Source organism: Lissotriton vulgaris, unplaced genomic scaffold (assembly GCF_964263255.1).
Source record: "Lissotriton vulgaris unplaced genomic scaffold, aLisVul1.2 SCAFFOLD_875, whole genome shotgun sequence".
Classification (NCBI taxonomy): domain Eukaryota; kingdom Metazoa; phylum Chordata; class Amphibia; order Caudata; family Salamandridae; genus Lissotriton; species Lissotriton vulgaris.
The window spans coordinates 116,544-128,694 of record NW_028251487.1 but is presented as its reverse complement, the minus strand read 5'-3'; the positions used below and the strand labels follow the sequence as shown (position 1 = coordinate 128,694).

The window sequence follows — 12,151 nt, the reverse complement described above, 5'->3', positions numbered from 1 at the left end:
ATCTGTACGTGCCCCCTCCGGCTAAAGTGCTAGTAGATTGAGTGTGTCATCTCAAGCCCCGGGGGGTGGGAGAGTGTGTGAAGCACACCAGATGCCAAAGTGTGACAAATAAACACCACATTATTGGTATTAGCACATAACAACCATACAGAGCTGTTGTTTGGTGTGCCCTGGGGGGCATGGGTGTTTGGGGCGCATCTGTAAGAGGGGGGAGGGGAGGGTACATGCTGCAAGCAAAGTTTAGTAGTCAGTGGTTTCGTAAAATGTGTCACTTGCATAGTGTTCCGATGCCGCTGCTGAGACCTTGCAGCCCTATCGCCATGTCGCGAGGCACTAGGAGCTATGCGGTTAGGTCATCAGTGTAGCGCATAGCTGTCATGTCTATGGATTCATAGCACTCCTTAATCCTATGTCTGCCCGGAAATGTGGATAGAAATGGCCAATAAAGGCTGCGGCTCATAAAAGACAGTGTTGTGTACATTCACACTCCATGACGGGAGACGTGTACACGTGCAGTTTGGTAGTGTCTGACGCTGCACACTCTCTGGGCAATGTATGCATGGGGCGTACTTCAGAGCACTTTGCTGCAGTAACATTACGAGCAGAGTAATATGCATGAGAGCGGCTTGCAGCCTCGACGAAAGCAGAACGAGTTATGAAGACGGGGCGACCAGATGTCCAATATTTGCAGGAAAAGGGCCTGTCTTCAACATCTGTGCCAGTAAATGCCTTCAAATGGACTGCAAGTTCGAGCTGCTAAACAGGGGGGACTGGGCTCAGATGGCGACGAGGCTCACTATACTCACTGCATGGTCATCAACAGCGAAAGCACCTCCCGCTGAGACTGCGAGCTAAAGCTGCACTTCATGTTCCTGTTTTTAACACCAAAATATGAATCTTGGAGGCTTAGAGCCCAGTGTCACCTGTTTTCAACATCTGTGAGTTTTCCCTTTTAAGTCATTCTGTTTCCTATGACCGATTCAACACTGCATTGTAAACAAAAGGCCACGATACCTGGTTTAGTCCTTTAAATACCGTAAAGCACAGTGGAGCCGTGTAGTAGAAGATACAGAGGTACATTTGATAAACTCCCTGTGCTGGCCTTTAACCAACTGAGGGTGGGTTCCTGCCCTACTCTGCACTGCCAAATGGGCAGAGAAGCCCCCAATACCCTCCCACCACAACTGCCATGGCCACCCCGTCTTGGCGAATTCAACACAGGAGTGTGGCTACTATTGGTGCAGCAGGTGCAGTGGCGCCAGGAACGAGAGGCCTTAGGGACCTTTGAATGCTGATATTTTCAGTGTTTTACCGCCGCCTCAGCAGCGACAAGGATAGTTTCGCTTGCTTGCACCAGGACCCATGGCACCGTGCCCACTAATAACCCTGGGTGCTTCTGTGGGAGTCCTGCGGCCCCTCACGCAGAGCTGCGCGCAGATGTTGCCATTTAAATTACAAATATTCTGCACATGCTGCTGGGGAACAGAGAGGGTGCGACTGGCCACAGCACGTGCAGAGACCCATCGGGCTGTAGGAAGCAGGCTGGTGAGGGTCGGTGCTGCCCTCTGCACGTGGCGCACACCCCTCGCGAGACGCCGACCCCACTTATGCAGCATGGCATGGGCAGCTGTGGCCTCTGGGGGCCGCTGTGACTAGGGGGTATTGTTCACTCCATGGCATGCGAGTGCGAGAGGTGCCAGGGCAGAGCCCCCCCACAAATGAAGATGACCTTCCGCCACTCTCTGCAATGAGGAAGTATTTCAAAACGATAAGGACACGCCTATACCATGTCTAAAGTGTGTACATTAGACATGTGAAATGTGCACAGGTGTGTTCTACTTCCGTTTAGGCAAGGTGCCTGCACTTTGTTAGTTAGTACCTTCAACTTGCATTTGCCCTTAATTTTTAAGCAGCCAGCAGAAAACAGTCCAGAACTAAAAACATACCTATATCAAGTTGACTTGAGATTAAAAGCCCAAGTTTGACTTTCGTAGTAAGCGAAGCAGTTGGAAAATGCCACTTTCTTCAAAGACAGTTTATCTGGAAGAATGGTAAAGACATTTTTTTAAGAACCTTTGCACATGTAATACTGTTTTTACTTTTACACAGGAAAAACATATTAAGAACAAATACGTTTTGTAGTAATAAGCAAAGATGGGCGTGACACTGCTGGCCTCTCCACCGGATCGCCCCTCAGCATTCTGAAATTAGTAGTGTGAGTAGCATAAGAAACCGGAAAGTTCAAAGTGTATCACCTTAGTTGGTGCAAATCAGTTCTAGAAAGTTCGATAATCTCCAGACCCGAGACATGGCCCGGGTTTCGGGATTGACATTTTTTTAAGAACCTATGCACATGTAATACTGTTTTTACTTTTACACAGGAAAAACATAATAAGAACAAATACGTTTTGTAGTAATATTGCAAGTAATGGAAAATAGTTAAATGATATTTTTGCAAACAAATCCTAAAATGTTAATCAACTTAACAAGGCAAGCTGTATGTATTTTTAAATAAATTAACAAAAGAAACCGTTAAAAGTAGGTTTTTAGTGAAAAACGTGATACGGTTATTAAGTACAACTACTTAAAGATGCAGCATCTAGTGTAAAAAAAAATCGTATTGTGTAAAAATGCGTTCTCATAAAAGGCCTGGCAACACTTTCGCTATAAAGTAACAACTTCAAATGTGCTCCTTCTATACAAATTGCTTCAATTAAAAACAAATAGCTATGGTTTACATAATACATTATTTTGTATTACAAAAAGATGTTCTAACCCAAGTTATAAAGAATTAAACAATGCTGACTCCCAAGTATTCAATTCAAAGTCGTTTTGCCTTCACTAAGTAGCGTCAGCTTAAATACAGTGCTGAGTAAGAAAAGTTTTACAAAAGTCACTAACACATAACGGACAACAAGTCAAATGCGACCTCTGCTCTGCACACAGCGACTTTGCCATTGCCTTAAATGTTCATGGTCTCTTCAGGCAAGCCTCCTAGTTGTTGCAGTGCTTTGTTATGTAAAAAAAAACGGTGTTTTGGGTCTTCAAACCACAGCTCCTGCTTATTTTGACTAGTTTGGTCCTTTTAACTGTAAATAAAGTATACCGTGCAAAGCTGTCTTTTATTTTTAATAAAAGTTGTAGCACGATTGGGTTTTTCAAAAAAGTAGTAGGAAAGGATTCGTGCAAAAAACAATATCTTCTTTCCATGTGTAGTTTTAATAATGCATGCAAAGTGGAATTACTTTGTTATTAGCGATAAAAAATACTTTATTTAATCAAATTCGATAAGAGGTACAAATGTAAGATAGTCCATTACATGACCAAACAATAAAAGCAAACACTGTGCTAAAAATAGCGGGTGACGTTGATGTACGCAAACTTTGACAAGCTGCATCAACTCGCTCAGTGGGTCTGGCACAAGTAACATATAATGCCAAACTATCTATGACGTCCTATTTATTGGCGGATTAAGAAGGCTAGAAATCACAACTATAAAACAGCCTAAAAGGTGCGCCCATGGACACTATAGACGAAGCATATTGTAAAAGACGATGGTTTTGATATATGCAGGTGCACGGGCAATGCAAAAATACCAGCGAATTTCAAGCTCCCTGTTAACATCAGATGTGCAAATATATTTACAGCACTTATTTCTAACATCAACTCACCCAGCAATCTCTACACAGTAGGTACATGGCACAGCATTTGAAACAAAATTGCTAAATCCAGACGTTACAAGTAAGTTACAGCCTAAACATCTCAGCACATATTTACTTTAACACAAGCAAAGCATAAACAAATAAGGGTTGGTTTTGAGCATATGCAAAAAAACGGTTGTAGAGCTGAGCCCATATTTACCATAATACACGCATAGCTTAAAATAATAATATTTCGTTTTATGCATGTGCAATTTTAAAGTAAAGCGCATTTCACGCTCACTGCTGACATCAAGTGGCATAGTATATTTACAAGACGTAATGCTAACGTAAGCTCACTCTGTTATACTTGCGCACTCGGCACATAGCATACTATTGTGAGTGAATAAACATGCAATTATAACACTGAAGTGAGATTCACGCTCGCTGCAGACATCAAGTACGATGATATATTTACAAGACGCAATAATAACTTCAAATCACCCTGCCATCCTTATGCCCTCGGTGCATAGCATAGCACTGATAACGAGTAAACATGCTATGTAATGTTTTGAAGACCAGCGTATGATCCTTTTAAATTGTGTAACATGTTATGTTATACTTTTATGATTCTGTTTTTATGAATCGAAATAAAGTTTTCAAACGTGAAACGCGAGTAAACATGCTATTAAAAAAACATAAGCAAATGTCACACTCGCTGCTTACATTAGATATTAAGGTATATTTTGCGTACTTAATAAATACATCAACTTACACTGCTATGTTTACAAGTGTATTTGAATACTTACGGGACTTAATTCACACATCAAATTAACCTACTATACTTATAAAGTCAGTGCATGGCGTGCCATGGGTTATAATTTCATAAAAGGACAGGCAAAAACTGTAAAATTGCATAAAGCACTGCGCCTATGTACGCCCTAATATGAGTGTTTTCTACCCACGTAAAAAAAAGCATGCACACAGCCACTTTGCATTGCCCTTCAATTCGTTATAAGATGTAAAAATAAAATACAGGATGGCAGAAAGTCTGGTAGAGTGTGAAGTGTCGGCTTGTTTGCACCAGCTGAGAAACGATAGAAGGCCAAGATAATTAAGTGTTTGACGATCGGCACTAAAGATGGTCATCTCTTTGTTCCCAGCATCAATGAGATGCAAATAAGCAAACAACTGACGCGAAAGGTCTTTGTTTCATTAGTTTTTTTTAAGAAAAAGAAAAGTTGTATTCAACAGTGAAAATAAAAATATACAATAACGTTTAAATCAGTATAACACAAGCAAAAATTCCACAGATAATGCTTTGTTTTTAGCAATTCCAATAAACAGCCTAAAAGGCTGAGCACATATTTGGTATAATAAACGCATTACTTAAAGTATAATTGTTACGTTTTATGCCTATGTATATGCAATTTGAAACTGACCCAAATTTCACGCTCACTGCTGACATCAAGTAGGATAGTATATTTACAAAAGCCAATACTCACAAAAAATTACCCTGCAATTCTTACACACTTGGGACATATAACATTGACAGTGAGTGAATGCGCTATTAGAAAACTAAACTAAGTTTCATGCTCGCTGCTAGCATCAAGTGGGCTAATATATGTAAAAGCGCTACAAAAATAAATATATAAAAAACGCACTAAAAGGCAAACATATTTAAACCAACAACAAGGTAACATAAATGTAGATACGCTAAAAGGCAAAGATATGTAAACGAGGTATAAGTTAAAGTATATCTAAACTCGCTAAAAGGCAAACAAGCTGACACGTCACACACTACCAGTCTTTCTGTCGTTCTGGTTTTTTCATCCTGTTAGAAATGGGATCCCTGGCTGGCCAGGGCTTGCGCCAAAGTCAGTCAGAGACCACCACTCCTAAGTCAGGGCAAGGGAGTTACACGCCAAGATAACCCCTGCTCACCCTCTAGGTAACGTGGCGCGAGCAGCAAGGCTAAACTTGGAGGCGATGTGAGTTAAGTATTTGCGGACGCACCCCCAGCAACAACTCCCAAGGCCCACCACAAAGGAAACTCCACACAAGGGTATATATAAAATAGCCTTTGTATTACACCAAAACACATTAGATAAAACACACACTTTACAATGTGCCAACAGGCACGGGCAGAATTTACAGGGGATATGTACAAGACAGGGCCACCTGGACCACTGTCAGGAATCAGCACTTTTAGAACTTAGCACTCGGTAGAATTAGCACTTAGAACATAGAATGTAAATCTTTGTAGCACAAAGTAGAACATAACCAGTAACTACTGGTAATCAGGTAAGTACCACCTACGCAATCCTAACCACCTTAGGAACAGGTCACGCAGGGAACCAGGACCTCACTAGCACCACCTGTACTAGGAGAAAACAACCAACTAAATATCACCATACATTTAGGGGTATAGACCTGGGAACAAAACACATGACGCCTAAACACATTCAGAGGTGCAGATAACACATGATGCACAAAATACATTCAGCGGTGTAAGAGCAAGGCACATGATGCATAAAAACACATTCAGGGGTGCGGGGGAGGAAAACACATGATGCATCAACAATACATTCAGAGGTGTAGCAATAACAATTGCGCAAAACTCACATGAGCCACAACCTGTGGCAGTCCCTTGGCCAACTGGCCTCGCAAGGGGCGGAATGCCCTGAGTCTCAATGTCAGGGGGTCTGCGCAGGCAGCACAAACCACAAACCTAAACGTAGCAGTTGCCCCCAAAGTGCTGGGCAACTGATGCAGGGAAAGTTAGGGCAAAGTTGGAGCCACGTGGGCTCAAGAACAAAGTGGGCAAGGAGCCTCTCAGGGGCTTGCAAAGCAAATGTGCAAATTAGAGCTTCAGCACTCTCAAAATAATGAAAATGCACCCAGAGCCTCTCTCAGGGTTCAATGATCAATATGCTGGCACTCGAGCCTCGCAGGCTTGTAAAACCATGTGGGCTGGGGCGGGAGCCTTCTCGCGGCTCAATAACAAAATATGCCCCCTCGAGCCTCGGGGCTCGTAAATATACTCAGGGCGGTCGTTGGAGTCCCTCACGGGGGACTCGGGAATTAACAATGCCCTAAGAGCCTCTCGGGCTCAAAGAAATGCCTCCCAGGAGCCTCGGGGCTCCACACAACAAGAATGCGGGCGTCGTGGGAGCGGCCCTCTGCCAACTGGGGCCGCTCGGGACACAAAGAGAAACGCCGCCGCACTAACCGGGTCTCCTGGGCCGGATGCGTCTCCCCTTCTGGTCGGTGCGGGGCTCCCTTTCACTCTGGGAGCCTCGAGGACAGAGCCGGCTGCTTCCTTCCTCGCTGCTCGGCTTCGGGGCGGGACTTCCGGATCGCCTCTCCCGGGCCGCGCAGCGATTGGCTGACGGTTCCAGCACTTCCGGGTCATCGCGGGCAGCGCGGCGGCCCGTTTTAGGCAGGCAGGCGGGCTCCCTCGTGAAAAATAAAGTATCCAAGGATGGGGCAATGCCGGGTGGGCTCCGGCTTCGAAATTAAAGGTGAAGCGAGGTAGGCACTCGCGATGCGCCGCAAATCGGCAATCCCAGCGGGCAAACGCCGGGTGGGCACCGGCTGGGCGTCAAAAGCGTTTCCTAGCGAAATTAGTAAAATAAAGCGCTCTCTAGCGCTAGGGGCAATCCACAGCGCTCCCAAGCGCTTCAGGGCATGGAAAAGCGCCCACAGCGCTAAAGGCAAGAGAGCAGCGCTCTCAGACAACAGCAAAGCTCCAGCAAGGTCTGGAGGCAGGCAGGGGGGCAAGGCAGGGCCAAAGCCGGCTCACTGGGTCTCCAGGCAGGGAAACAAGCCAAGTGGCGGTCCTTCTGGCCCCAGCAGCAGCAACAGCCCCCTCTGGCAGGATCCAAAGCAGAACAGAGAACCAATTCTGTGGGGACACAGCCCCATTTTTATACACAAAATTCCTTTGTCTGTAGGTGCAGGGTGGGGGAGAAACCAGTTGCAGCTGGTTCTGAAGTACTCTGTTTACCTCAACCACCCTCTCTATTCACTGGCAGGGCTTGGGTCATCAGTCGCACCACAGGGGGCGGAGCCAGCATTGTGTAGGGAAAAGCCCAGCCCATTCAGGACACAGGTACACTCCTCCCCAGCCATCAGCATGCTAATCTCCCACTCACCACCGGGGCAGACCCATCCAGGCTCCTGGAGCCAGGCTCACCAGCCTGCTCCAGCCAATCACACGCCAGGCATATTTTACACTAATATGCCAACTCCTGGAAATGGCATTTCTACATATGACACACTCATGCAACACACACCATTGCGAAGCATTCACTCTCACGAGTTCGCACATATCAAATTCGAACCTGTACACCCCACGCATCAGGAACTACCAGTGACACATACATTCCCCATGCATTCCTATGGGAGGGCAGGCCTATCTCATCACATGCACTCAGAGTGCGCACGCACTTTCCACTGGGACACAGTGAAAGTGCGCAGAACCCAAAAATCACCATCACCAGGTCACCATTACAAGCAAAAAGTCTAGGGGTGAACCTGCCATAAGGGCCAAGTCCAACACATCCTTTAACATCTTATTCCCAATTGAAGGGTAATGCAGAGTGGCTGCCTGCGCGTTGTATGCACCTGGGTAGAAAACACTTATGTTATGGTGTACATAGGCGCAGCGATTTATGCAGACTTACAGTTTTTCCCTGTCCTTTTATGAAATAATATGAAATGGCACGCCATGTACTGACTTTGTTAGGCTGGTAGAGTGAATTAAATCCCCTAAATATCCAAACAAATTAGAATAATTAGCGAGCGTAAAATGTGTTCACATGTCGCATGGCAATGCATTTGCACAAAAGTAACCGTTTTTATTTAAAAGTATGTTTCTTTTTATAGGGAATGAATGTTTATTCTTTGATGCACTTTTATCTTAATCTCTCTGCCCCAGCCGAACCCATCTCAGGACATTGGCAAGCAGGTCGTGGGATCTCCGGCCAGAGAGAACGTTTTCCACATTGACACCTTTGGCCCAGTATCAGTGAGCGACGTCGCCAAAACTCTATCGTCGATTAAAAGTGGTTCTCCCATGGACCCGGTCCCCATGAAGTTTCTCAAGCAGGTAACAGCGTCCATTGCAGCTCCCGTAACAGACCTTATGAACGCCTCTTTTGTTCAGGGTGTGGTGCCACCCACTTGGAAGGTGGCTGTTGTCAAGGCTCTTTTAAAAAAGACCAACCTGGACCCTAATGATCTGGCGAACTTTAGACCTATCTCGCTCTTGCCAGGCCTCGGCAAAGTTGCTGAACGGTTGGTCAACAGGCAGTTGTCAGCCTTTTTGGAGTCGAATGGACTCCTTCGACCATCACAAACTGGATTCCGCCCAGGTCAGGGCACAGACACGGCCCTCTTGGCAGTTGTCGAGGAAGCAAGATGCATCCTGGACTCAGGAGGGTCAGTGGCGGTGATCCTCCTGGACCTCAGCGCGGCGTTTGACACCGTGAACCATCAGGTGTTGATCCGACGGCTGGCTGAGGTAGGGGTCTCCGGGGTGGCCCTGCAGTGGCTGAGATCTTTTCTCTCGAATTGTTCCTACCAGGTGTGGGATGGCCCTGAGAGATCCAAATCCATTCCCCTCCAGTGTGGAGTGCCACAGGGCTCGTCATTGAGCCCCACATTATTTAATGTATATATGGCCCCCCTGGAGGACGTAGTATCCCCATATGACATCAAAATCGTCAGCTACGCTGACGATACGCAGCTAGTGGTTTCCTTATCACATCTGGCCGACAATCCTGACATCTTGAACTCCTGCCTGGCAGATGTTCACACTTGGATGGGAGATTCCTCCCTCAAGTTAAACGGCTCAAAGACGGAAATACTGCTGCTGGGGAGTAAAACTACCCTTCTCCCGCCGCTCAGCTGGCCGGGATGTATGGGCGATCCCCCGACCCCCAAAGATGCGATGAAAAGCCTTGGAGTCTGGCTAGAACCAGACTTGTCTTTCCGCACCCAAGCCAAGAAAACAGCAGGAGTATGTTATGCTCTGCTCAGGTCGGCTCGGAAAATCTTCCCTCTACTACCGGTAACATTGAGGAAGCTGCTGATTCAGGGTCTGATAACATCCAGACTCGATTATAGTAACGCCGTCTTTTTGGGCGCCCCTGAATCAACCTTTAAGACTCTTCAACAGGTCCAAAATGCAGCGGCAAGGCTGCTCATGGACATTCCGAGGACGCAATCAGCGAAACCGGCACTGAAGGCATTGCATTGGCTCCCCGTGCGGGAGAGAGTGACCTTTAAGGCACTTTGCACCGCTCATAAAATTCTCGCAGGTAAAGGCCCCCTTATTTTAAAAAATCTAGTGACTCCCTACAAAGCTGGCAGAACGCTGCGATCAGACACGAAACATCTCTTGATGGTGCCTAGAGTCAAAAAGGCCCGCACTGGTGGGAGAAGATTCTCATTCAATACGGCAAAGCTTTGGAACTCGCTCCCCCTAAAACTTCGAGCTGAGCCCTGTACACTGCGTTTCCGCAAAGGTCCTAAAACCTTTCTGTTTCCGGCATAACGCCTCTATGCTGTCTCCTCTACCATCTGATGTTGTCTGGAAGCGCCGGGATGCCCAAGGGTAGCTGCGCGCTATATAAGATTTTAAATAATAATAATAATAATAATTCCCAATAAATAACACGCTGTGGACATACTGCTGAAGGGTATTTGGGTAATGTGATAGTGTTTGATGCCTTATTTAAAGTGACGGGGAAACCAGCTCGAGTCAAAATGGAAATATTGCTCCACTGCCTGGACCTTGTGCACAGTTCGTTCTATGACAGTCTTATGTGGCACGGTTATGGTCTGAGAAACGGAAGACATTCAGCCTACAAAGGCTGCAGCTCCATAGAGCCCCATTTGCACAAGACAATCCAAGCTCTTGAAAGACATGGAGAATACCAGGTCTATGTAAAAGTGGTGGGTGTGATGCTCCTGGGGATCTCTACCTAGAGGCCCATTTATAACCAGGAAAGACATCATTGAACCATTCGAGCCAGGCACATATCGATATCTACAGTATAATAAAGTATCAGCCACAGCCCAAGAGTTATGACCGACCGTCCCCGGAGAGCCTGTCCAATCCCAGACACTGGCCGGATTACTGGATATGAGAGGGGCGCAAACCTATCGCTCATCTCTATAGGGCTGTACTGGAAGACGCTTGATCGAATGGGCCACACTCGATGGAGAGAGCCTAGTGGGGGGTACCACCCAACACGACTGGCGGAAAATACACGAGGAGACACGCTTGAGAAACGAAACCAGGCCAAGGTAATGAAGAGCTTGAAGATCAGCACTAAAGATGGTCATCTCTCCGTTCCCAGCATCAATGAGATGCAAATGAGCAAACAACTGACGCCAAAGGTCTTTGTTTCATTCGTTTTAAAAAAAAAGAAAAGGTCGATGCGACAGTGAAAAGAACTTTGTAAAAAAATGACCTTTAAGCTCGCCCAAAGTTTACATCTACTCCCTCTGCTATCCTTGCACAGTCAACATTTTATGCCAAAGTATCCAAAAGGTGCCATTTATTAGAAAAAAACTCAAAGCAAAAATTACAAGTATAAAACAGACTATAAACCTGCGCCCATGTAAAATAGAAACAAAGCATATCTTCCAATACGAATATATAGAAACATGCAAATGGATGTGCTATTTAAAAAAACAGGCAAGTTACAAGCTCTTTGCTAACATCACTGGTTATGCTATTTTACAGCACAAATTTCTACATTAACTCAGCCTGCAATACAAACGCATTCGGTACATGGCATAGCATTTAAAAACAATTCATAAAGCAGAGGTCACAACTACATTACAGCTAAATGGAAAATATATGAAACCAGCCACAAGGCCAAAAATATTTAAACCCGTGAAAACGCAAATATATCTAAACACGCTACAATCCCTCCAAAAATCACAACGCAAAGAGAACTCAGATATAAGTAAATTAGCTACTAATTCCCAAAAATATCAATGCGCAATAGAAGGAAAATATATGTAAAAACACTAAAAAACTAAGGGGCATATTATCAAGGGGGTTTATCTCCGCTTTTTTGGCTTTAAAGCCAAGAAAGCGGAGATAAAATTATCTCCCTATTACCTAGCTGTCGCTAACACCAGTTAGCAACAGCTAGTAGGAGATAGCGACCATCTTGGGCCCCACTTTGCATGTCAGTGATATTTATCACTAATGACATGCAAAGTGGGCGTGCCAAGATGTTAGCGACTGGAAACAGTCGCTAACATCGCTATCTCCTATTACCAACTTTTGGAGATATTCGCGCTAAGCGCGAATATCTCCAAAAGCTAAGACCTGCCCTGAGCAGTTCTTAGCCATGTTATCCAATGGTAGGTGGATAACATGGCTAAGAGCATTAGCTCGGTAATGCATGAATATCGCTGACTTTTCAGCGATATTCATGCATTTCGGCCGATTTTTATCGCTTAGGAGATAAACCTTGATAGTAGCA

General features: G+C 45.4%; 1 protein-coding gene across 1 annotated transcript in view; it reads right to left on the bottom strand.

Annotated features, from left to right (window-relative positions):
- Positions 1–12,151, bottom strand: part of LOC147662871 (pyrin domain-containing protein 1-like) — a 76,508-nt gene that overhangs the window by 806 nt on the left and 63,551 nt on the right. Inside the window, exon 3 of the mRNA XM_086950834.1 lies at positions 1,947–2,040. Within this exon, the coding sequence (XP_086806960.1) occupies positions 1,952–2,040 (89 nt within the window). The 3' untranslated portion in view covers positions 1,947–1,951. The remainder of the gene's footprint in view (positions 1–1,946; positions 2,041–12,151) is intronic.